General features: G+C 58.0%; 2 protein-coding genes and 1 long non-coding RNA gene across 4 annotated transcripts; 1 reads left to right on the plus strand and 2 right to left on the minus strand.

Annotated features, from left to right (window-relative positions):
• Positions 1 to 1,206: 1,206 nt before the first annotated feature.
• On the minus strand, positions 1,207 to 13,124 carry KHK (ketohexokinase). 2 transcript variants are annotated; one of them, XM_047068253.1, is made up of 9 exons: positions 12,546 to 13,124; positions 8,481 to 8,597; positions 5,999 to 6,133; positions 5,672 to 5,806; positions 3,757 to 3,829; positions 3,037 to 3,183; positions 1,898 to 1,986; positions 1,603 to 1,760; positions 1,207 to 1,502 (listed from the first exon to the last, which is right to left on the minus strand). In XM_047068253.1, exons 1-9 carry the CDS (start codon positions 12,635 to 12,637, stop codon positions 1,417 to 1,419), a joined length of 1,032 nt encoding a protein of 343 aa, XP_046924209.1. In that variant the 5' UTR covers positions 12,638 to 13,124; the 3' UTR covers positions 1,207 to 1,416. The 2 variants fall into 2 exon arrangements, with proteins under 2 accessions (XP_046924209.1, XP_046924208.1); XM_047068252.1 differs by lacking the exon at positions 5,672 to 5,806.
• Positions 4,290 to 5,887, plus strand: LOC124503309 (uncharacterized). Its single transcript, XR_006960146.1, has 3 exons — positions 4,290 to 4,390; positions 4,501 to 4,595; positions 5,756 to 5,887. It is a non-coding gene; the product is annotated as an uncharacterized LOC124503309 (long non-coding RNA).
• Positions 13,125 to 13,478: 354 nt separating the features above from the next.
• On the minus strand, positions 13,479 to 21,302 carry EMILIN1 (elastin microfibril interfacer 1). The gene is made up of 8 exons (XM_047069805.1): positions 20,676 to 21,302; positions 19,607 to 19,732; positions 18,919 to 19,139; positions 15,876 to 17,816; positions 15,382 to 15,498; positions 14,952 to 14,969; positions 14,649 to 14,786; positions 13,479 to 14,227 (listed from the first exon to the last, which is right to left on the minus strand). Exons 1-8 carry the CDS (start codon positions 20,843 to 20,845, stop codon positions 13,890 to 13,892), a joined length of 3,069 nt encoding a protein of 1,022 aa, XP_046925761.1. The 5' UTR covers positions 20,846 to 21,302; the 3' UTR covers positions 13,479 to 13,889.
• Between the last annotated feature and the right edge of the window lie 1,600 nt (positions 21,303 to 22,902).

Here is a 22,902-nt window from a genome sequence, read left to right on the forward strand (position 1 = left end):
GTCTACCTACAGGTCTAGCCTGCCTGATCTCAGGGACACAGGGGGTTGGGGACCGGGAGGGCCTCTCGGAGGGGCTTCGGCTTTCCCAGTGTTCGTGGACGGTGCCCGGCAAGCAGGCTGCAGCAGTAGGGCCCGGCCGGCTGCAGACAAGCCGGGGAAGAGAGCACAGCCTCTCCCTGGAGCCCAAGTGCTCCCCTTCCCGCCCCCCCCCCCCGCCACCGGGTGTTCAGACACCCAGAAGCCTCCTGCAGCTCCGAGCAGGTCTTCCCCACCACCCTGTATGTGCCCACCCCCAAATATTAACAAGAACTGCCATTTATTGAGAGCCTGGTCCGTACCAGCCATCATGCTGGACATTTTATATGTTGTCTGATTGTACCCTCACAATAATTCTATGACCAGGCAGAATTAGCCCCATTTGACAGATGAGGAAACTGAGGAAGACGGCATTCAGTAATACACCCAAGGTGACACTGCTAGTTAAGTGGCCGATTTGGATTCACGTGTGTCAGACTGCAAAGCCCAGGCTCTGTATCACATTCTGTGGCCTCACACACCCTGCCCCAACTCCCCTATGAAGCTTACAAAATAGGCAATTCCAATATGCCCTCAGGCCCCGTCTCCCTCCGGGACAGCAACTGTATCCTGGGGCACATTTGTGGCTGAAGCACAGCCTTAACTACAGGGCGGCTCTAAGGGTGGGGCTTGTTGGTTCTGGGACAGTCACGTGGTGGGGGGGGAGAGATATTTTTAGATTGTGAAGGCACCACCAAACCAGAGTAGGCTCCCAGCCTATTGGCCCATCAGCTTGGCTCAACCTTGTGGACAGTCCTGGAGCCTTAAGACTGGAGTCTTGTGACAGCCCAGGGGCGCAGAGGAGATTTTCAAATGGGCGTATTGTTCGGAAGGTTCCCTGGGGCACAAGGACAGAAGTGTCCCCCTGCCCCCAGCCAGGAAGCCTCGAGGTCTCTACCCACTCCCTGTGGCTCCTCCTCACCAGACCGGCTGGGTCACCACCAAGGGCACAGCTGGAGGCAAGTCGGGTACTTCCCTGCTGCTCTGGTGTAGGCAGCCCCTCCTCTGGGCCTCAGCAAGGAGGTTAATTTGGGGACTAGAGAAGAAGAGGGTGAAGGGCTGTAGTATCAAAGCCTCCGGAGTCCCCAGCCAGAGCAGTTCAGGAATCAAGGACAGACTGGCAGAAGGAAGCTGGCTTTGGGGCAGATTTATTTCCTGTGTGGCTCAGCAGTGTGAGAGAGACACAGGACACAGGCAGAACCCTCCCGCGGTCTGCATCCGCCCAGGGAGCAGGGCAGCCCATGAGCCAGGCTGGATGGAGGGGAGAAGGCAACGGCGGCCGGTGATGCCAGCCTCCAAGGAGGGGGGTAGTGTAAGCCAGCAACCGCCACCATCGGGCATTCACACAATGCCATCAAAGCCCTGCAGGCCACACTTCTTGCCGGCCACCTGGCAGCCAAATCTCAAAGCCTCCTGCATACTCTTCCCTGGAGGGACAAATAACTAGATGAGCTAGGTCCTCCGGGCAGAGGCAGGCCTCAGCCCTGGGCCTCGTGCGGGGGGGGGGGGGGGGGGGGGGTTACTCACCCTGGGACAGGCTGAATATGACTGAGGCGTTGAAGGTGTCTCCGGCCCCCAGAGTATCCACCACCCGGGGTGGAGGGAAAGCATCCGAGTGAAGCAGCTGTCCGTCAGGGCCCAGGGCATCAGCGCCCTCCTCAGCCCAGGCGCAGACTAGCATAGCCCTGCAAGACCCTCCACTCAGCCGGGCTGTCAGCCCACCCGGACCCCCAGCCTCACCCCCCTCCTCAGGGCGGCCCCCAGTGTCCAGGCTCACTCACGCTCCGTACCTAAGGCCTCTTCCTGGCTTTCCCCTGCTCACCCTTTCCTCACACGACCATACAAGCCCCTCAGGGCCTCCACTGCTGACCGGAACCCCAAGTGCCTGGCCACATCTTTGCTGACAAACACCTGTGGGCAGTGGAAGAGAGGCTGACGGTTACCTCCACCCTAGTCCTGGCTCAGTCACTCACCACCAGCAGCCTGGCGTTGCCCCCATAGTGCAATGTCACTCCTCCAATGTGGCCACCTAAATCCCCAACGTAGTATCTCGCTGTCCCACTGGGATGCGTTTTCATACTTGCTCTAGATATGCTAGAATACAGCCCTGTAAATTGTGACGCAAAAATCCCCGGTTTATTTGTTCTAGAGCAACGAATGTCCCTGCAATTTAAAACCCACAGCGAGCCTTGAGCGCCATCTGGCGGTGAGAGCTACCACTGCCACGTTACACCTCTGGCTCTCGCGGGCGTTTTTGTTTTGTTTTCCTAATGCAACTACGCCCTCTGGGTCGTTTCTTCACCTATAAAACAAAGGGGCAGGGGTTGTAGAGCTTCCTCAACACCAGCTACACATTAGAACTTCCAGAGAGAGTTTTGTTAAAAAATACTTCAGCTGAGCTCCACACCCACCAATCAAATAAAAACCCAGGGTGTGGCTCAGGCACCCGTACCTTTGTGCCGCCACAGTGGAGGTCCAACCAGCTCAGGCTATGATGCCAGGATTGTCACTCAGATTTCATTTCCATTCCAGAACTGCCCAAACTTACCCTATGCAAGTCCCCTCCCATCCTCCCTCACCCCTCAGTGGCCCCCACAGCCTGCCACCCACCCCAGAGTTGGAGGACACCTGGGAGAACAGTCCCATTCTTCCATTTGACAGAAAGAGAGACTGAGGAGGCCCAGGGAGGAGATGCTCCCACGCAGGGTGCTCCGAGGCTGGCTCTAGTAGCCCCCCCCTTGGCTACTCTCGTACCTATGCACCCACTGGGACGGAGAAATTTTGCTCCGTGGCCACTGCTGAGGCCTGCACGGGAGCCCAAAGCTGGGGGCCTCTTTGCCCCCCACCTGCCAATGACACCAAGCCATTCCAGGTGTGGGAGGCAGAACAAGGGAATGCTTGGCTCCCTTTAAGGACCAAATTAGCAGGATGTGGCAAGGGGAAGCTGTGTGGGCCACTCACCACGTCTCCATAGCCAAACAGCTGGAACAGCTCTTCTCGGGGCTTCTCCACTTCCACGGACACTCGGATCTTTTGACCTGGAGGCTGCCTGGCATTGTGCTGTTCTATCCGCTGCAGCATCTGCACCTGTTCCGATGCATTCCGGCCCTGGGGCGGGGCGGGGCGGGGCAGCTCAGGACCAGCTGGGCAGTGCCCAGCTGATCTGGCTCATTCTTCCCTCCCTGCTGGAATTCTGGGTGAGGGGAGGCAGGGGGCGGGAACTCCATTCTAAGTTTCAAAATTCTAGAGCAGTCATGGACCTTGGAGACCTTATTAACCAGCCCCCCCCCCGCCATTTCACAGAGGAGGAGACAAAAGAATAAAAGAGAGACTTTCTTAAGGACCTACAGTAAATTAAATCACAAGGCTAGGATTAGAACTTGGGACTTCTCAGAGTCTAGAGGAGGTGGGCAGTCTGTAACACAGAAAGCATGGGCCTTTGCCTGGAGCCGGCATCCTGCTTCTGGTGCCTACACCCTGCTGTGTGACCTTGAGTAAGTCACCCAATCTTTCTGGGCCTTAGTTTCCTACCTGAAAACACAAAGAAGAATGGAGAGGGGATGAGGGTACTTGGATTCATTTATCTCTAAGGTACATCATGGTTCAAAAAAACTAAGAAGGCAAAATATGTGGAGGACCTGGCACGTTGACCCCTCAAAACACAGGTAGGGCAGGACTTGCCTCGATGTGGATCCACTTGAACCGGGTCAGATCAACCTTGTCAAAGTCCGCAGCAGACACATCTGGCAGGTTCCTAAGTCATAGGACAGAAACGACAGAAAAGGCATGATGGTGAGGTCAGCCAAGGCTGGGATCTCTAACTGGTTGCTGGGGCCCCTTTGCCTGGTGCTGCCTGCAGCATGGCCAGAAACTACTCTACAGCACAGGCTTCTACAGCACAGGCTTCTGAGGCTCATCTCCAGGATAGGTGCTATTCCAGGCTAAACTCCTGACCACTCCTTGCCCCACTCAGTTCCATCCAGACAGGGGATTAGAAGCAGTTTGCTAGAATGCCCTTTGGGTGTTGGAGGCTGTGATATTTTCTAAGGGTAAACTCAACTGCAGCATGTGACAAGAGGCCAGTTGAGTGCCTTGGAGACCACATCTCCCAGAATACTCTAAGAGCACCAGGGACTACAATTCCCAGAATTCCCCGCCTTGCCAGCCGCACACACAGCTCCCAGCATGCAATGCCCTGGTGATCTACAAAGGCTATGGCTGCTCTGGGTCTGGTCCTGTTCACTTCTGGCGTCCCAGCCGTGACAGCACCACCGTTCTAAGTTCGGCGGCTCTGTGTTACAACTCCGAGGTCAAGGTTGGTGCTTGAGGATGAGTTTTTGTTTGGCTGACTTAGGTGTGGAGCCCTGGGAAGGGTCCGCCTTGACCAGTGAGCTACACCTAACCTATATTCCTCCCGCTCTGCAGCCGAATCCATCAACTAGCTGAGTACCTGGGCCTTTCTGAGGCTGCTTCCCCATTTGGTAGATGGGTCCAAACCCACCAGCTTGTTGCAGTTGAAGGTAACGTGTGTGGATCTCCCTACACTGAGGCCAGAGGGCAACAAACGTTTCTCCTTGGAACTCCCCTCCTTCCCTTCTTGTGAATACCCATGTGGTGTCCTTGATCAAAGTTGCTACAGATTGTTACCTGATGGGCAGAACACTAGGATTGACCAAGGTGAAGGTCATTGCTTGCATATATGCCCACTCACTTATTCATTGTGACACACTGAGCCCAGAGACCACTGGCCATAAAAGCTTGTCCTAGGATAATTGCCCCCTCTTCCCCAGGTCCAGTAGTCATGCCGGGCAGTAGGGACAGCCTGAACCCCAGGGCTGCTGGGTGTGGACCACCTCAGCCCTAACATAGTACCTGGCACATGCTAGATTCTTAGTAAGCTAAATGTCTGAGATTCTTCAGGAGGCAATCTAGGGGAGACAAGAAGGGTCTGGGCCCACAGGGCCTCTCCCTAGCAGCGTGGGACTTTAAAGGGATTCCCTCCCCCCAGTTAACATGGCATCAGATGGCCCTGATCTGCTGACCCAATGTTCCCCTTCCCTCTACTTCAGCAACAGCTGTGAATTGTGTGTGGCATTTGGCCTGGCTTCATTATGCAGGGAGCTTTGCGGTGGGCTCATCTCTTCTGAACACCCAAACCCAGCTCCTTGGTGCCATGCTGCAGGCTGGCAACCCTGGGGCTGACCCTGGAAATTCCAGTGAGTCCCCTTCAGGGCTTCAGATGGTTTGAATCACACCTCCTGTCCCCCGCTCCTCAGAACAATTTCCCCACACCCATACCCAGGCTGCTGATTGGCCAATTACGGAGGAATTACATCACGAATTATGTTTTGCGCAGGCCTGCCCGCCCATCCTTGGTAGTGACCGAGGCCAAGTCACCAGGCGGAACAAAGCACATCTCTTCCCACCTCACTTCTCTCCTAATTGAAAACAATTCAGAAATCACTGAGCAGTTTGGCATGAGGACAATTTCTGGTATAGAGAGAGGCGGCAGAGAGCAGGCAGTTGGGATGCCCGTGGTGGCGAGGGAGGGAACTGATTGGTGGGCCGTGCCAGGGCGAGGCCGGGGGGGCCTTACGTGTCGTAGAGCACAATGGTGCGGGAGCCATTGCAGTTGTTGACGATGCAGCAAGAGCATGGGGTTTCCCCTCTGCCCTGCCAGGCCACCTGAGACACATCCACGCCCCGCTGCCTGAAGTCGGCCACCAGGAAGCTTGAGGTGGAGCCCGAGCCAAGGGAAGGGCAAGGAGACACAAATTAGAGCCTACGAGTGGCCTGGGCCTCCCTCAGGGTTGAGGAGGAATGCCGGAGCAGGGGTGCCTCTCTGAGAAGAAGGGTCCCGTTCCGGGAGTTCGGTGATGGCGGCGGCGGCGGCAGCTGGCAAGGTGCGGACAGGTGTACAAACCTGTAGGCATGGAGGATGGTGCGGCTACCACTGGCCTCGTTGATGATGACTGTGGAGATGGGGACAGAGCCCGTGGTCTGAAAGACTGTGTAGCGTAGGTCCACAGAATAGCGGCGGAGGTCATCCAGGACAAAACTGCCGAGACGGAGTAACCCAGGGGAGGTGTAGTTCGACAGGGTTTGGGGGCTGGAGGGAGGCGGCAGGGACTCCGGCTGCAAAGGGTTTGGGGACTGGAGGGAGGTGGCAGGGACTCCGGCTGCAAAGGGTTTGGGGACTGGAGGGAGGCGGCAGGGACTCTGGCTGCAAAGGGTTTGGGGACTGGAGGGAGGCGGCAGGGACTCCGGCTGCAAGCAGAGGGGGCTAGGAGGGAGGTGGGAATCACCATGCTGTCAGAGGCTATGCCAGGGGGCAGGAGAGGCAGGGGCACAGAGCCTGGAACTCAGTGAGAGAAACACTAAGGGATATTCTTTTAGGTCCTGGCTGAGGTAAACTCCAACCCGGATCCTGTCCTTCAGTCTGACTCAAGCCAGAAGGATGTGCTCAGTGAACCCAGATGGGGTAGATCTGGGGGCCTGGAGCACGTGCCCTGTTTGAACGAAGCAGGTGAGGGCACTGTGGTCTGTCTCATGCAAAGCCTTGGCAGAACTGATAATTACCAAGGTGGTACTTCGCTCCCCAGCTGCCCTCTACACACTCATCCTCACGGTACTCTTCCCTCGGGAGTCCCTTGAGTGCTACTGGGATTCCACTCAGTCCGCGGCTGCCTCCGTGATGCCCGGCCAGGAAGTGGTGCTGCCTTGGTGAGGCCACCCACCACCCTCACCTCTCGTGGCAAGGTGAACCCCGCAGGCAGTGAGCTGGCTCCCAGTGCCTGATGCTCCTCGACGTGGGGCCTGGTCCAGGACTCTTCCCCAGAATCCCCTCTAATCAGAGTGAGTGGGAGGTGGACCCTGGGGGAGACTGCGCCACCCCCACGCTTCCTGGCCGCAGCGTCTCTGGAAAGTGTCCTATGACCGCTGGTCCAGCCACCATCTTGGCCTTTCTCACGCTGGCTGGACAATACAGATTTGTATATAGGCATCAAGCTGGGGCATCATTCCTCATCGTACACCTCAAAGATCCTTTAAATAGTAGGATCCCTCCAAAGCATGCAAACTACAGGGTGGTTTTCCAAATGATTTTTTGCACCCTCTGTGCCTAGCACGTGGTAGGTGCTCATTAAATGCTTGCTGAACTGGGGCGCCTGGGTGGCGCAGTCGGTTAAGCGTCCGACTTCAGCCAGGTCACGATCTCGCGGTCCGTGAGTTCGAGCCCCGCGTCAGGTTCTGGGCTGATGGCTCGGAGCCTGGAGCCTGTTTCCGATTCTGTGTCTCCCTCTCTCTCTGCCCCTCCCCCGTTCATGCTCTGTCTCTCTCTGTCCCAAAAATAAATAAAAACGTTGAAAAAAAAAATTTAAATGCTTGCTGAACAAAGGGGGAGAATTTGGAATGGCCTACCTAACGGCATTATTGTTCCAGAAAGGTGAGTCTACCACCCTAAGCCAGAGGAACAGGAAGGAAGACAGCCACTGAAGAAGGTTGACAAGTGGCCAGCTATTGGCACCAGGTCCCTCTGTCCCACCTCACAGGGCAGGCCCTTGCCCACTGATTTGTTTTGTGCCGGATCACCGAGGAAGAGAATCTGGCCACAGCTCAGGGGGCTGGGCTCTGGCAGCAGCCCCATGAAACCAGGGTTCAAAGGGCTGTGCTTCACAGGCCAGCAACCTGGCAGCCTGCCCTAGTGCCCACAGTGGGCAAAGTGTGGGCCTCACCTCCTGATAAGCGTTTGCTGAGTCGGCGGGGCCAGGGGTCAAAGGGCTCTTGGGTCCCCACAGCAGCCAACATGGAGAAAGCGTACGGGCCACCTACGGGCTGCACCTCACAGCCGGGGAGCTGGGAGGCCTGGGCCTGGGCCCAGCTTTAGCACGTGGCTTCAGGGTGTCCTCGGCAGGCTGCTCTTGTTGCTTTAGTGAACCACGGGGACACAGCAGTGGCCCTGCCCCCTCAGCTGGGGAAGAAACCGTGGGCCTGAACCCTAGGACCATGGATGCTGCACATCCCCGAGGGAGGGTTGGGACAGCAGGTCCCTAGCTGCCTCCTGCCACAAGCGTAGCCAGGATTAGGGACTTGAGAAGGGCAAAGTCACATCCATTGCAGAGTCTGTTGGAAGCAAGGAAGGAGAAGGTGGGAAGCTGAGCAGGCTCTGGGCAGTGGCCAGGGAAACAGGCTGTGGAAATAAAAGCTTTCACAGGAGAGCGTTAGCACCCGAGCAGCAAACAGCCGCGCTTGGGAGGGTCTGGGATGCTGGTGCCCCACTCTTGCCCCTCCCACCCATTTCTGGTGGCCACAAACCGTTTCTCACAGCCTGCCCCCAGCCCCCCACCCCCACCCAGGGTTAAGACTTCCTTCTACAGGGCAGTCTGCCCGCCCCTTCCTCCACTCACTCGGCAACATGGCCTGGGGCCAGCGAGCCCATGAAGGCACAGGGGGCTCCAAGCAGGGAGAGGACGGTGCAGGAATTAGATGCGTTGCCTCCACGCTGCCATCTCTGGGACAAGCACCTGCAAAACACAGGGAGGGTCCCTGCAGCTCCAGCAGGCTGATGCCAGGATAAGCAAGACCGAACGCAGTCCTGGGGCAGGGCACCGGGGCGTGTAAAAGCTGGGAGGCCTCCCTCAGAAAGCATCTTGATTTTTCCATTTTCACTCCTTCAGGTATCTCAGAGGAGGGCTCCACTAACTCAGGTGACCTCCTCCTCGGTTACAATGACCCACCTCTCCCCCAGGCAGAGGGACCTTCAGCCTCCACCTTGATTGCTGGATAACTCAAGAGCCTCTTCCCAAAGGTGTCAAATCTGCTACCTACTCCTGTCCTTGGGGAGCCTGCTTCAGTAACAACTCAGGTCAAAATAAGTAAGACAGGGAGCAAACCTGTACACTGTAACCAATGTAGGAGTTATGTGGAGGGAAAGCTAACTTTTACCATGTCAAGGTTAAGGGGTGCCTGGGTGGCTCAGTCTGTTAAACATCCGGCCCTTGGCTTCAGCTCAGGTCACAATCTCGTGGTTTTGTGGGTTCAAGTCCCATGTCAGGCTCTGCGCTGGCAGTGCTGAGCCTGCTTGGGATTCTCTCTCTCCCTTTCTCTCTGCCCCTCCCCCATTTGCACTGCCTCTCTCTCAAAATAAATAAACTTAGGAAAAAAATTTTTTTTTAAGATTTAAAAACGCAATGTCAAAAGTTAAAAAGATTATTGGAGGGGCGCCTGGGTGGCGCAGTCGGTTAAGCGTCCGACTTCAGCCAGGTCACGATCTCGCGGTCTGTGAGTTCGAGCCCCGCGTCAGGCTCTGGGCTGATGGCTCAGAGCCTGGAGCCTGTTTCCGATTCTGTGTCTCCCTCTCTCTCTGCCCCTCGCCCGTTCATGCTCTGTCTCTCTCTGTCCCAAAAATAAATAAACGTTGAAAAAAAAATTAAAAAAAAAAAAGATTATTGGATGAAGACCAGTTTTTCTCCATTTCCCCCCCTTTTTTTTGCAGTTTTATTGAAATATAATTGCCATATAACAGTCCATAAGTTTAAGGTATACGATGTGGTGATTTGATATACGCACGTATTGCAAAATGATTACCACAATAAGGTTTGTTGACACAACATCCCATCACATAATTACCTTTTTTTCCCTCAGTTTTTCTCTATCTTTGCTGGAAACCTAACTCAAGGTGTACTCCGAGGAAACTAACTGGAGATAAACCCGAAGGACTGCATTGTTCTCAACAACAAAAATGATTACTTATGCATGTCAAAGCACTGGAACGATTTCTCATTGTGCTCCAATAATACTGGGAGGTAAACAGTGCAGGCTGTTATTTATATTCTTCCAGTTCCAAAAACAAGAATAACTGTGGCCTCTTACAGTAAGAAGAACCACTAATTAAGAAATAAATGAAACAGGGGTGCCTGGGTGGCTCAGTCGGTTAAGCGTCTGGCTTCAGCTCAGGTCACGATCTTGCGGTCTGTGAGTTCGAGCCCCGCGTCGGGCTCTCTGGGCTGATGGCTCAGAGCCTGGAGCCTGCTTCCGATTCTGTGTCTCCCTCTCTCTCCGCCCCTCCCCCGTTCATGCTCTGTCTCTCTCTGTCTCAAAAATAAACAAACTTAAAAAAAAAAGAAAGAAATGAAACAGAATTTTTCGGCTAAGGTATTTTGGCACATAAGACTTAACCCTGTGGTTCTCTTCAGCCTTGGGAAAAGGTGTCCGTGATCTTATTAGAAAGGAAACTAATTGGGGTGCCTGGGTGGCTCAGTCGGTTGAGCATCCCACTCATGGTCCGTGGGTTCGAGCTCCACGTCAGGCTCTGCGCCGACAGCTCAGAGCCTGGAGTCTCCTTTGGATTCTGTGTCTCCCTCCCTCTCTGTCCCTCTCCAGCTCATGCTCTGTCTCTCTCTCGCTCTCAAAAATAAACATTAAAAAAAAAAAAGAAAAGATACTAATTTGTAAAAGGTCAAACATTACTCAAGCTATGAGCTTTAGAGAAATTTTCATGCAGATTAGAAAGGGGGAGCCTAGTGGGATTTGACTTGCTCAGATCACACCAATACTTCATGACAAAGCTGCTGTCAGAACCCAGGTTTCCTGACTCCCTAAACCACTGCAATGCGCTCTGTATTTCTGAATAGAAAGTAGTTAGGCCCCAGCTTGGATGAGGTTTCACAGAAAGGTTGCACACTTTGGCTTTGTGGAGATCCTTCAAAGTCACACGAATACCCAACTTCCTGTGCAGAAATGCTCTGCTGCGCAAGAGGATGCTTTCTGGAAGGCTCTTCTTGGCCTGGACTCTGGGAGGCAGGGCCGTTCCTCAGGGGTCTGGCCAAGTTCCAGGTGGCAGCTCCTGAGAGTCCCAGCTGCCCGTGGAGCACAGAGAGTCTGGGACAGATGGGGCTGAGGTGCCCACTTGGGAAGGCCTGGGTCCCCACTTGGGCTTGCCCATCTGGGAAGCACAACAGAGTCCAGAAGGTGGGCTGGGTGGGCTAGGCACATGACAGACAGAGGCCCTATGGGCAAGGGCTCTGCTCAGCAGAGGAGCAGAGCTATGGGTCTGGGGGAGAGGGGGGTACACCCTGGGAGCAGAGAGCATGGAGAACATGGGAAGGGTCTCTTTAGAGAGGCGCCTTCCTTTGCGCCCACCTTCAGAATGAGCTCGTCCTAGTGGGAGCCCCGAGGATCTCCTTATCCTAACCTCTCCCCCTAAGTAAGCTCAAAGGGAATGGGCCTGCAGCTCTTGTGAAAAGCAGGCACTCCGGTTCCTCCCCGGCCCCTCTGGTCCTGGGATCCACACTGTTCTCTTGAGAGGAGGCCTAACTCCTCACGGTGCACTGCATCCTGGGGCCAGCTTGACCTGGTAGGGAGGGGGGCTAGGTCTACAGAGCAGCATCCCCTTGTGCCCCTCCCCCACTGTCCCTGTGCCCCTGGCAAGGGCTCTAACCTCTGGCAAACAAAGCAGCCCAAAGCAAAGGGTCAACTCTGTGAGATGGGCAGAGGGAGCACAGGAGGCAACCGAGGCCTGGAGCACTAGATTCCTAGGCGCTGTAATTACTGCTCTGCCACTCAGTAACTATGTGGTCTTACGATTCTTATTTAATTTCTCCACATATTTAGCTGCTTCATCATCTATAAAGAGAGGATCCTACTGACCCTTCCATACTGCCCACTGGCTGCTGTAAGGAAATTATGTGGTAATGCATGTGACGGGGCTGGGTGGACCCAAAGATTCTAGCCCACAGAAATGCCCTCTTGGGATTGCAGTGATTAACGGTGAGGTTCTTATCAAGAGTAAATGTAAGAGCCAACTAGCGACTCTTCCACTTTTACCAGACAACCAAGAAAGACGCTGTGTTTTGTAAAAAGGACTTCTGGTAAACTCCTTTTGGAATTTAGCGCCAGGGAAACACGTTGGTGATGGCACGCGAACCAGCTCTATCCACCACCCACAGCATCTCCAAATACACCTCCAGGGCCAGCAAGGCCTTGAAGCTAGAGTGAAGCTCAAATACCACGGTTTTAAATGTTCCTGCGGTCTAACTGCATACTTATTGTAAGCTACCTCAAGATTTAAGAAATAGATGAGATATACGTGGTAGATAATTAGAAGTAAATGCTGGTAAGAGGCAAGTGCAGCCGTCTTTTTGTTAAAAAGAGAGAAGCTGGTCGCGCACCTTACTAGCTCTGTGCCCTTGCTTAAATCTCTTCATCTACCTGCTTATGGGTAAAACGTGGATAATGATTCCTGGAACGGCAACTGGCGAAAACAGTGCTATCCAAAGCCTGGGCCTTATTACTACTAACGGCCTCAATTCCTTCCCTAGGTCCTCCCGGGCGGAGGGGACGGGACACCAGCTCCCGAGGCTGGACTCTCACTGCGGGGCCCCTGGCCCCGCGGACCTGGGGTCTGAGCTGCCGGGCTCAAACGTGGGGCTGCAGCGGCCCCTGGGGTGTCCGAGGGGCCCGGGCGCCCCTACCTGCTGTCCGTGTCCTCCTCCGGGTACTTGTCCACTACATTGATGATGTCCAGCACCACTAGCCCCACGCACAGGATCTGCTTGTCTTCCATGAGGCTGCTCCCGGAGCTTTCTGCCCGCCTGGCTGACGGGGTTCCTCCCGGGCTCTGCGTTTTATCCCCGAGGATCGGGTCCCCGCTCCTGGGGCGGACTTGGCTCCTCCTCTGCGTCCTGAGCTCCTCCCCTCAGAGAGCCTTCTGCAGTCTCAAGGGAACAGAGCAGGGCCCTTGCTCCCCACGCCCACCGAGCGGTACTGGGAACGCAGACCCCCGAGGCCTTGGTTCCCGGCCTTCCCTTAGCAGGTGGCGTGGCCCAGCAGATGGCAACCCTTCCCGCTTCTTGGCCTCATTTCCTCACTTGTCAGGCAGACTCGAAGCTCATGCAAACCTCTCTAGATTGCAGCTAGGCAATCTCCTGAATGCAAAAAAAAGTGCAGTAGAAAGGCGCCCCTTGCCCCTCCCTCTCCTGCACCTGCGACTCCCACTCCAGACCCGAGACCGCGGTAGTGCCGGGCCTCGAAGCTGCGGCCTGGCCCCCTCAGCCCTAGCCTTCCCCGGCGCGTCGCCGCGGCTCCGCCCCGCCCCCGAGGTCCAGCCAATCCCAGCTCGAGGCCCCGCCTCCCCCACCGGGCAGCTGGGGCAGCTAGGTGAGCAACGGCGGTCACGTGACGGGAGTCGGCTCCCAGAGCCCCCTGGCGGACGCCCGCGGAACGGGCGTTCCGGGGAGGAGCGCCGGGCACCGGCCGCCGGCGCGTGCACAGCAAGTGCGCGCAGAGCCACCGAGCCCGGAGGAGGGGCGACCAGGGTCCCCAACCTGGGGCTTCACCTCCCTCACCCCGTCCGTCCCTTGTGTACTTCTGTCTACCCTTGAATACGTACTGGAGCAGACGGTTTGTTTTGTTTTGTTTTGTTTTTTAGAAAAACCAAGTGTCTTTATTCCTGAATAGTTTAGTATGGCGGTGGGGGCCGGAGCCCGTCGGGAGAGCCCTGCATCGGCCTGGAGGCCAGCTGGAGGAGCAGAAGGTGCGAGGATGGGCTCCTCCGCAGTCGGCCCTGCAGGGGACGGCGAGCAGGCCAAAAGTCTGGACGAGGGGATGCCAGAGTCCCCCACCCGGCGCGCTCAGGCCGTGGCGAAGAGATTGCTCTGGGCGCCTGTGCCACAGAGGGGACAGGGACGGCGGCTCGCCTGGGGCTGGCGTGGCGGGACGGAGCCCCACCCCAGGCAGGAAGCCGGGGGAGCCCCGCCGCCCCAGCTGGCTCTTTGGCCGGCGTAGACACTAAGGGCCGGTCGGGCCCAGCCCCCTGTCTACACCTGTTTGGGCTCCAGGTCCTCGTAGAGCAGGGCTCCGCTGAAGATGGTGAGCGGCTCCTCTGAGTGCGCCAGCTGCCCCATGACCAGGTCGATGCAGACCGTGTCTCCAGCCTGCAGCGGCAGGATGAGGCTGAAGACCCCCAGGGCGCCGGGGCTGGGCTGGCTCTCGGCTACTGGCTTATTCTCCAGGCCTTCAGGCTCGTAGCCACCGGAGTCTATGCGGGCCACGCCCAGGTTGGAGCGGGACAGCACGGCCTCCACTTTCTCATGCCGGTGCCCAGTCAGCACCGCGCTCAGAAAGTAGCGCCCGGTCAGTGGTGCTGTGAACACGCCTGGGAACAAGGATGGCAGTCAGGAGGGGAGACAGGTGGCAGGGGCCAGGGAGGTGCTGGGGAGCCCACCCAGAACTCCTGGACTAAGGAGGAACCTGCTGGCTCTTTTCACCTGTCTTCCACTAGAGTGTAAGTTCTACCAGGGCAGGGCATTTGGCGTTTTGTTCGTTACTGCGCGCCCAGCACATTACAGCATCCCCGGGGCCCCAATAAAGAGCTGTTGAACAGAAGCGCTCCTGCCTTCCCCAGCTCACCCCTTACCCAAGCTGTGGTGAAAATGGGTAAATGAAGGAAGTAGGGATCTCCCCAAACCAGAGCATGAGAAGATTTCCCCTTGTCTGAGGGGGCAAGAATGAGAACATATCACTGCACAGCCTTTCCGGTCTCCCCCATTGCCCAGCCAGCCTGCTTCCAGGCTTACCAGTCTCTGGATCGTAATAGCCCCCATCGTTGAGCAGGACTCTGTCGAAGGGCACTGTGCCTGGTTCAGACCGTGGCAAACTCAGGGCAGCTGAAAAGGCCACCAGGGGCACAGGGGCTGCTGGTGCCCCCTCCACTCCTGGGTAGGGGTAAAGGGGGGGGGGTGTCAGAGTGGATGCTCAGTGCAGAGCTGCCTGGCCCCCTTCCCCTCCTGGGTCTCTACCTCCAGGGCTGCCTGAGGCCTTCCATCCTCCAACCCCTAGTTCAGTTCCCCTCCCTCCAGCACCAGATGAGAGGAACTTACCCTGCTCTCCTTGGGGACCTGTGGGAAGACAAGAGGGAGCAGTAAGAAGGGGGCAGCTCTCACTAAGTCACTCAGCAAACATCTGCTGAATCTCTCCGCTGTGCTAGGCGTCACACAGACTCCAAAGCAGGAAGGGGGGTGTCAAGAAAAGGAGGAATAGGGTCCCTTCAGTGCAACTAGCCCCCAGCCTTTCACACCCTACATAGCCCTGTGAGCCCAGCCTTAGTCTTCAATACAGCAGCGAGGCCACCCTATCCAACTAGCCCATATAGTGACTGTCCCAGTTCCTAGTCACTCCCTGTCAGCCATATAGGCCTCCCGCCATTCCTTGCCCCTTTCCTCCCTTCTCTGTCAAATTCAGAATAGAATGTCGAGCCTAGGGCTGCTAGAGGAGTGGGGGAGTTCCCGCTGCAGTAGGAATCTCACATACCTGGTGGCCCAATGGGTCCCTTTTGTCCATCCTTGCCTGGAGGTCCTGGAGGTCCAGCAGGGCCTGGGGGTCCTTGTATCCCGGGAGGCCCTGGGGGCCCAGCCTCACCTGCGGGCCCTACAGTGACAAAATTCAGTTGAAGGAAAGCCACAAAAGGAGTTTCCAAAGGACAAGGAAAGTCATGGCTCCATGGACAGATGGTGGGGCACCTTGCTGCCCGTGCTGGATACCCGGCTGGCGGAGCAGCACCCCACCCCTGCCCACAGGCCTGTCTGAGCTGCCAGTGGAGAGTGGGGAGCCAGGAGCTTGGGTCATCTGTTGTGGACAAACCGACCCCCGGGACAGTGATGGGTCTGCCATTCATGCTGGGCAGAGCAAGGAGAAAGTAGATGAGATTAAGACTGGCTACTGTGGGGTAGGGATAGGAGAAAGAAAAGACTTAAAAGGGCCCCCTACCACCACCTCCCACCGCATGCCTTCTCTCGCCCCCTCACCAGTGAGGTCCTTCAGACTGAGCTGGTGAAGCCTGTCCTCCAGCAGCAGCAGGGAGCTGTTAAGGGCACCGAGCCGCCTGCCCAGGCCCGCCTGCCCCCCAAGCAGCTTCTCCAGCAAGGCTGCCTGCGTCTGGCTGGTGCTGTTGGTTTCCCGTAGCCCAGCCCAGAGCCCAGCCACGTGTCGGGAAAGGCCTTCACGCAGGCCCTGCAGTCCCCCCGCCACAGTGTCTAGCCGCTCACAGACTCCTTCAAGACGGCCCAATCGCCCCTCTAGGCTGGGGCACTGGCCAGCCTGGGCCTGTCCCTCTTCCAGGCCTCGGAAGCGCTCCTCACTCTCTGTAGCATGCTCCGTGGCCTCCTGTTGCAGCCTGTTAATCTCAGAGATGATACGGTCCTTGGTGGCTCCCAAGTCAGCCAGATCGGCACCCTGCCCTTCCACGGTGGTCTGGAGCTCGTGCAGTGAGTCATTGAGAGAACTGAAGGTGAGAATAACCTCGGAGAGCTCTCCTTGCAGCGCCTGTAGGGCTGAGCCTGAGCTCCCCCCAAACACACTGAAGCCGTCCAGAGGCCCTCGGCTTGGTCCCCCAACCCCGGGGCCGGCCCCGGGGCCCCGTGGGGGTAACAGGGGGCAGGAGCAGCGCTCCACACCGTCCCGAAGGCGGCCCAGCTCCTCTTGGACACCACCACAGGCCCCACAGCCCTCATCCCCACGGGCCTGCAGGAGACCCTCCAGTTGGCCCAGCCGTGCCGCCGTGAGGTTCAGCTGCAGCGCGAACTCCGCCGTCGTCTCGTCCAGCGCGTCAACACGCCCCTGGAGCTGGCCCACGACCCCTTGCAGCTCCTCCAGTGCAGCCTGCCGGGCCTCCCCGGCTGCTCCCACTTCGTGCAGGCCTGAGCCCACCAGACGCAGCTGCCCCTCGCTGTCTAGCACCCTGCGCTCCAAGGCACTGAGGATCTCGCTCACCCGGGTGTCCTGCTCCCCCGGGGCCCCGGAGCAGAGCTGCCCACACGCCTGCACAGCCCCTGCCACCTGCTCTTCCAGCAGATCCAGCCGCCCACCCAGCTCTCCGCTCACGTTGGCCAACAGTCCCTCCAGCTTCTCCAGTCGGCCCCGGGCGGCAGGCAGCCAGTGGCCCAGGCCCCCAGGGCGCCCGGGCCAGCCCTCCTCCTGCTCCTGTGAGGGACCCAGAGTGGAGTTGAACTGGTCCTCCAGGCGAGAGAGGCGGGATGCTAAGCTGGTGTAGCCCGGGGGGTGCCCCCCCTGCCCAGCGGCTCCTCCCAGCTCGGTGCCTCGCCGCCCACTCAACACTGTCACCGAGCCGGCCACTACATCCAGCCTCCGCTCCAGCTCTGCCAGCCGCCGGCCCAGCTCCGGAGGGCAGCACTCCTGAAGGGGCCTGCGGCCCGCGGCCTGCCCGGGGAGCTGCCGCTGCCGCTCCTCCACCGAGGTCAGTCGCTTCTCCAGCACTCGCAGCCGCTCTCTGTCCTCCTGCCGCTGCCGGCGGAAGTCATCCAGCCCCGCCAGGCACACGGAGCAGGACTCCTGCAGCCGCCGCTCCAGCTCCCGCGGCAGCTCCTCACTGTGGCCGGGAGGGGCCGGGGCTGGGGCGGGGGCCCTGCCACCGCCGCCACCGCCGCCACCGCCGCCACCGCCGCCGTGATGGTTGTTGAGATGGCCCAGCTCCTGGTCATGGGTGGAGACGCGGTTGTCCAGGAGCTGCAGCTGCTGTTGGATCTCAGTGAGGGTCTCGTGCACGCCAGGGCGGGCAGCTGCGTCCGCTGGCTGCTGCCTCCCGTTAAAGGCCGTCTCCACGGCCCTCTGGACGTCTTCCGCCAGGCGCCCGCTCAGTCCCTGCAGGACACCGCGGAGGCCCTGCAGCTCCTTTGTCAGGCTCTGCACCTGCTCCTCCAGCTGCTGCACCTTCTCTGACTCCCCAGGACCTGGCAGAGAGGCGAAGGCATAAGGCGGAGGGGCCGGGCCTCAGAGCTCAGTGCCTACCTCCGAGGCCCTGCCTTCCCCGGCTCCAGCAAGAGCTCCTGGCTGAGTCAGCCACTCCTTAGCTGGGTAATTTGGGCAAGAAAAGATGGAAAGAAACTCCATTTACTGAATGCCTCTAGGCCCAATTTGTAACATGGCTTCCCCCACCCCTTACACCAAACTCCACCGGACAGATATCACAGCTTTCCCCGTTCTGTAGACCGTGAGACTGAGGCTCAGGGGACATTAAGGAACTGGGCCATGGATTACGAGTTTAGTAAGTGGCCGAGGCAAGTTTCAAACCCAGGGCATCCATTTGACCACCAAGTCTACTATCCAGAGTTTCTCTCAGAAACTGTTTTCTCATCTGTGAAATGGGAATATGGGGAGGCACTGTGGACCCCATAACAGTAGATGTTCCTGGGCGGCAAGCACCTGTCCCTAACACCAAGGGACAGGCGAGGTTCCGCGGGAAGCCTGCAGGGGCTCTAGCTGGATGGTGGGAGAATCAGCCAGAAGTTCCTGTTTCCATCATTACAGCATGACTATCTCCCTGGCAGGCAAACACAGCACGTCTGTCCGCAGTGCCTGGTGCACACACGACAGGAAAGCAGGGGGGACTGCTGCATTCTGGGACGTGCAGTCTCCAGAGGCCACCGAGGGGCCTGGGACCTGTAGTCGGGTGCAGTGCATGCTAGGACTTGTAGTCTATCCCCGTGGTGAACAAGCTTCTTCCAGGAATTCCCCCTTCCTCCCGAAGTGGCTCGCAACTGGGAAGTATCTCGTCCACATGTGGGCGTGCGTGAGCACATTCTCTTTCTCAGCCTTTTTTTTTCTCTCCCTCTCTTTCAATCTGCTTCTGTCACACACACACACACACACACACACACACACACACACACACAGAGTGCATGGGCTTCATGGGTAGGCAGAGAATCTCAGTGATCTCACTCCCTTCTATTCCCTTCTGACTTGGGGCACAGGGTTTTTCCCTCGACAACCTGGCCCCACATTTTCCACTCGGTACCAGCTCCCACTTCTCTCCCCAGCGGCTCCCACACTCACCTTCCCCACCTAGTCCACTCAGGTGGCTTCCTGCACTGGAGCCGGAGAGGTTGGGGCGGGCGGGCCGGGGCCGGGGGCGTGGTGTGGTAGGTGCAGGACCCAGCGCCGGGGCAGGACCCTCAGCACAGTCATCGCCCCCATACCCCTGACAGCACCTCCACTCCATATCTGTCACTGTCTTGTAGGCCACTCGGTAACGAGGACGGAGGAAGCTGCGGTACCTGGGAGAGGCAGAGGGAGGCCTCTTTACTCCTCCCTGTACTGTCAGTGACCCTGGGACCTGTCCTCAGAGATGGGCAGCTGCTGGTGGTGGACAAGGCCTGTCCCTCAGGCTGGGTCCCCCTTACTGTCCAGCATGTGTCTGTGCTCAGCTGACAGCTGTCAGCTTTCTGGCCAGGAGCCAAATCCCTGTTCTTCCTCCCCTTGTCCTATGCTGGAACCTCGAACTCCTCCTCTGGGGCCTGACTCAGCCCAGAGAAGGCATTTGGGGGTTGGCAGGGTGGTCTAGGTAACTTTGCCCTCAGTATCCGCCCCAAACTGTTGCCTCGGCATCTTCTCAAACGGTTCTGACCGAAGCCCCTGGTCCTGTCCCTTGCTGCCTGCTTTGCACAAATTCCCTGAGTTGGCTGCCCTCCTTCTGTCCTAGCCCAGCCCCACCAAGTACCCATCCCCCAGCACTGGGGCTCACATGATGCTGCGGGGACACTGGGGCTGGCCCCAGCCACAGGGCTGGTAGTCGGGCTTGATGAAGGTCTCCACTCCATCCTCAAGGACACAGCTCACTGTCCGGGTCACCACATAGGCACACCAGTTCCTGTAGGCACAACCCCACCTGGGCCCAAGGGCCAAGACACAAGCCCCAGAGGAGGGCCCAGGGGCTACCAGAGGGGCTGAGGGAGGGTCAAAAGATGAAGGGCCCCTGGGGACCTGTAGGAGCCAGGACTTTGGCAGGGCAGCTCCCCCCACGCTTTCCTGTGCTGTAAGAGGCGGTAAAGACTTTTCAAGACAGCAAAAGGAAGCACAGAATGGAAAACCACAACTATAAGAAGTTGATTCTCATGGCCGGGGGGTCCTGGGGAGCCTCTGAATTCACACATTCATTCATGTCCCTTTCTGTCCCAATCCCCAGCCTAGCGTGGCCTGTATGAGCCAGCTGGCTGGGTCCCTCTGGTGATCCCCTGCATGCTGGCTTCCACCCACCCCTAAGAGAAGAGGACAGGGCAGGCAGGGGTCCAGCTCAGGGTTAAGTAGAGAATAAGCCATTGATGAACGCTGCCCCTCTCATCGCTTGCCGTTCTACACTCTTGGCCCCATTCATGCTGGCCTTTGATCTGTGTCCGGCTGGAGAGCCCGAAGGGACAGAGCAGCCGCAGCGTCAGAAAGAATCACAGATCACTGGATGGGGCCGAGGAAGCCCTAAGAAGGGATAAAGGTCTGCCGGAGGATACCAGGCTGGGACGCAACGGTCAGCCTGCAGGAAGGCCCGGCCCGTGCCCTTCAGGGGAGTTTTCCCGGGCACCTAACTACGGGTCCCCCTGAGGTAAGGGAGGGACCTATCTATTTAGGGGGCCCTGGAAATGCCCCACGGGAAGGCGGGCTTGTGCAGGGCCACCTGATGGATGGGCTTCCTCTCCCCCTCTTCCCTGCACTAGGGCATACGGCCCCGGAGAGGGTAGCCAAGGCGAGGACCAGGATACCAACCTCCTGACCCACCCTCCCACCCACCTCCAGCCTTGGGCTGGGACCCAGACTCTTACCTGTGGCGGCTGGCAGGCCGGGGGGCGCTCTGGGCCTGGGGTTCACCAGGGCTGAGGGCCCCGCCGCCCCCTGTGTAGAGGCTATAACCACGAGGAGGGTAGCTAGCTGCCCCCACGGCTGTGGTCAGCAGGCAGCAGAGGTAGCAGCTCCAGAGGGTGCTGGGGGCCATGGTGGGGGCGCTCCGCAGTGGTCCTCAGAGGCACATCCCGGCCTGACCACTGGCGCCTCTGTCTGGAGCCGGGATGCCTCTGCTCCGAGGGACAGCGCCGGGGCCGGGTCCTGTCCCCAGCTTCCTGCCGGCGGCAGCCCCCAGCCACACGCCTCCTCCTTGGCCGCCTGGCCTGACCCCTCGCCCCCTCCTCTTTCCTCCTCAGGCTCCTGTCTGTCCCTCCCTTGGTTCCTTCCGTTCTCCTCTTCTCCACTTCTGAGGGGAGTTTGTTCTCTGTGCCCCCTGGCCTCCTGTGCCTGGTCCCTGCCCCTCTCAGATGCTGCTTCCTGGGCCTCCACCCCCCTCGCCCCAGCTGGCCCTCCTCTGGTCTCCCTATCTGTTTTCCCCAATGACCGGATCCTGGGGGTGACAGGGCTTTGCCCCTGTGGCTGTTCAGAGGCGCAAGAGTGGCTGCGGGGCGGGCCCTGGCCTCCCGCCTCCCTCTCTTGCTCACTCCCTTCCCCCCTGTCTGGCTGGCGGTCCAGCCTCCCCCTTCCTCCCCCCACCTCTCCAACCATCGTGCGCCACATCTGCTTCTTGTTAACTCCGGGAAAGAGAGGAAAAAAAAAGGAAAAACAGAGAAATGTGGAGTTGCCGCCAGGCTTGGGGCCAGCCTCTCAGACGGGCCACATGGAGTGGAGCCGGGGCCAGAGCTGGGGAGGAGGCCCTGGGCTGGTCGCTTAGACAGGGAACGGGAGCTGGAGCCACAGCTCCCCTGGGGCTAGGGCAAGCCTCCTCTGGGAGAGAAGACCCGAGCAAGGAGGGGAGGACTGTCAAAGGGCGAATGAACTTGTAGGGCTCAGCAGGGCATCACTCAACCATCTTGTCCAGCTGCCTGCTTTTACAGATGTGAACAATGAGGCCCAGAGTGGGAAAGTAACGTGTCCGAGGTAACACAGCACATCAAGAGTGGGGCTGTGATTAGAATTTAAATACCTAGGTCAGTGACTTGGGAGGAAGAAGTAGGATGGGTGAGAGAGCTACTGGGCCAGGGAGGAGACGGAAAAGAACACCACTGAGGCAGGCAGGAAATTCAGAGAAGCCAGAGGAGGAAGAAAGGAATCTGGAAATGAGGCCACAGCCTTCTGTCAAGCATGGAGAGGACATGAGCAGGAGGAGACTTATTCTCAAAAAACCAAATGAATATGGATCCCAGGCCTTTCTTGGTAAAGGCCAGGCCGTAAGTGGGGGAGGGGAAGGAAGGAGGCAAACTGGGCAGTTATCTAAATCTACAGAGCCCAAAGGAAGTCACTCCCCAGCCTAGAGGCAAGCCTGATAGCCTCTGTAGCCGGCTAGGAACTCAGTCCCATTCAACAGCCTGACGGGAAAGCTCCTCTTGAGATGTCCGAATCCGTCAGCTGGCCCCCCCCTCACCATCTGGCCTCAGCACTGCGCTCTGGACCAGGTGTCCCTGTGTGGTAGGGCGCTCGCTTGCAAGATCGAAGCAGAAGTATCAGACAGAAGGGAGATGAGAGTGCTGTGTGCGGCACTGTGGTGGTGCCCAGGTGCCCGGGTGCCCAGGTAGCAAAGGCATATGTAAGGCTCAGAAATGAGTAACTGGGGCCGCGGGGGAACGGGACACAGACACTGAAGCAGAAAACGAACACAAAGCAGGATAGACAGCGTGCCAAGGGAGCCAGACAAATGGATGATGTGTTCTGGGTAAGAGGAGGGGAAAGACAGCTGGACGCTCGGGGGAGTCAGAGTAGAGCCCTTGGAAGAGAGAGCCGGAACAGTGTTGGGGGGGAAAAGTGAAGAACAGAGACAGGGGGAGGGGAGAGATTTCAGGTTGGGGAAAGAGGTCTGCCTTTGTCGTCTCATTGCTCCACATGGCAGCAATAACAGTACCCTCCTTCCTAGGTTTGTGACGATTAAGTTAATACACGTAGAGCATTCAGAATAGTGCCTGGCGCGTGTTCACGCTCAGTAAGTGTTAGCTCTTATTTGTGTCAGGAAGAAGTGGGACAGAAAGTCAGAGAAGTCGATTGTGGAAAACCTGGGGAGAGGCCCAGATGACT

Source organism: Lynx rufus, unplaced genomic scaffold, assembly GCF_022079265.1.
Source record: "Lynx rufus isolate CCGP_SWC_20201006 ecotype Redwood Valley unplaced genomic scaffold, mLynRuf1.p SCAF_8, whole genome shotgun sequence".
In the NCBI taxonomy this organism is placed as follows: Eukaryota; Metazoa; Chordata; class Mammalia; order Carnivora; family Felidae; genus Lynx; species Lynx rufus.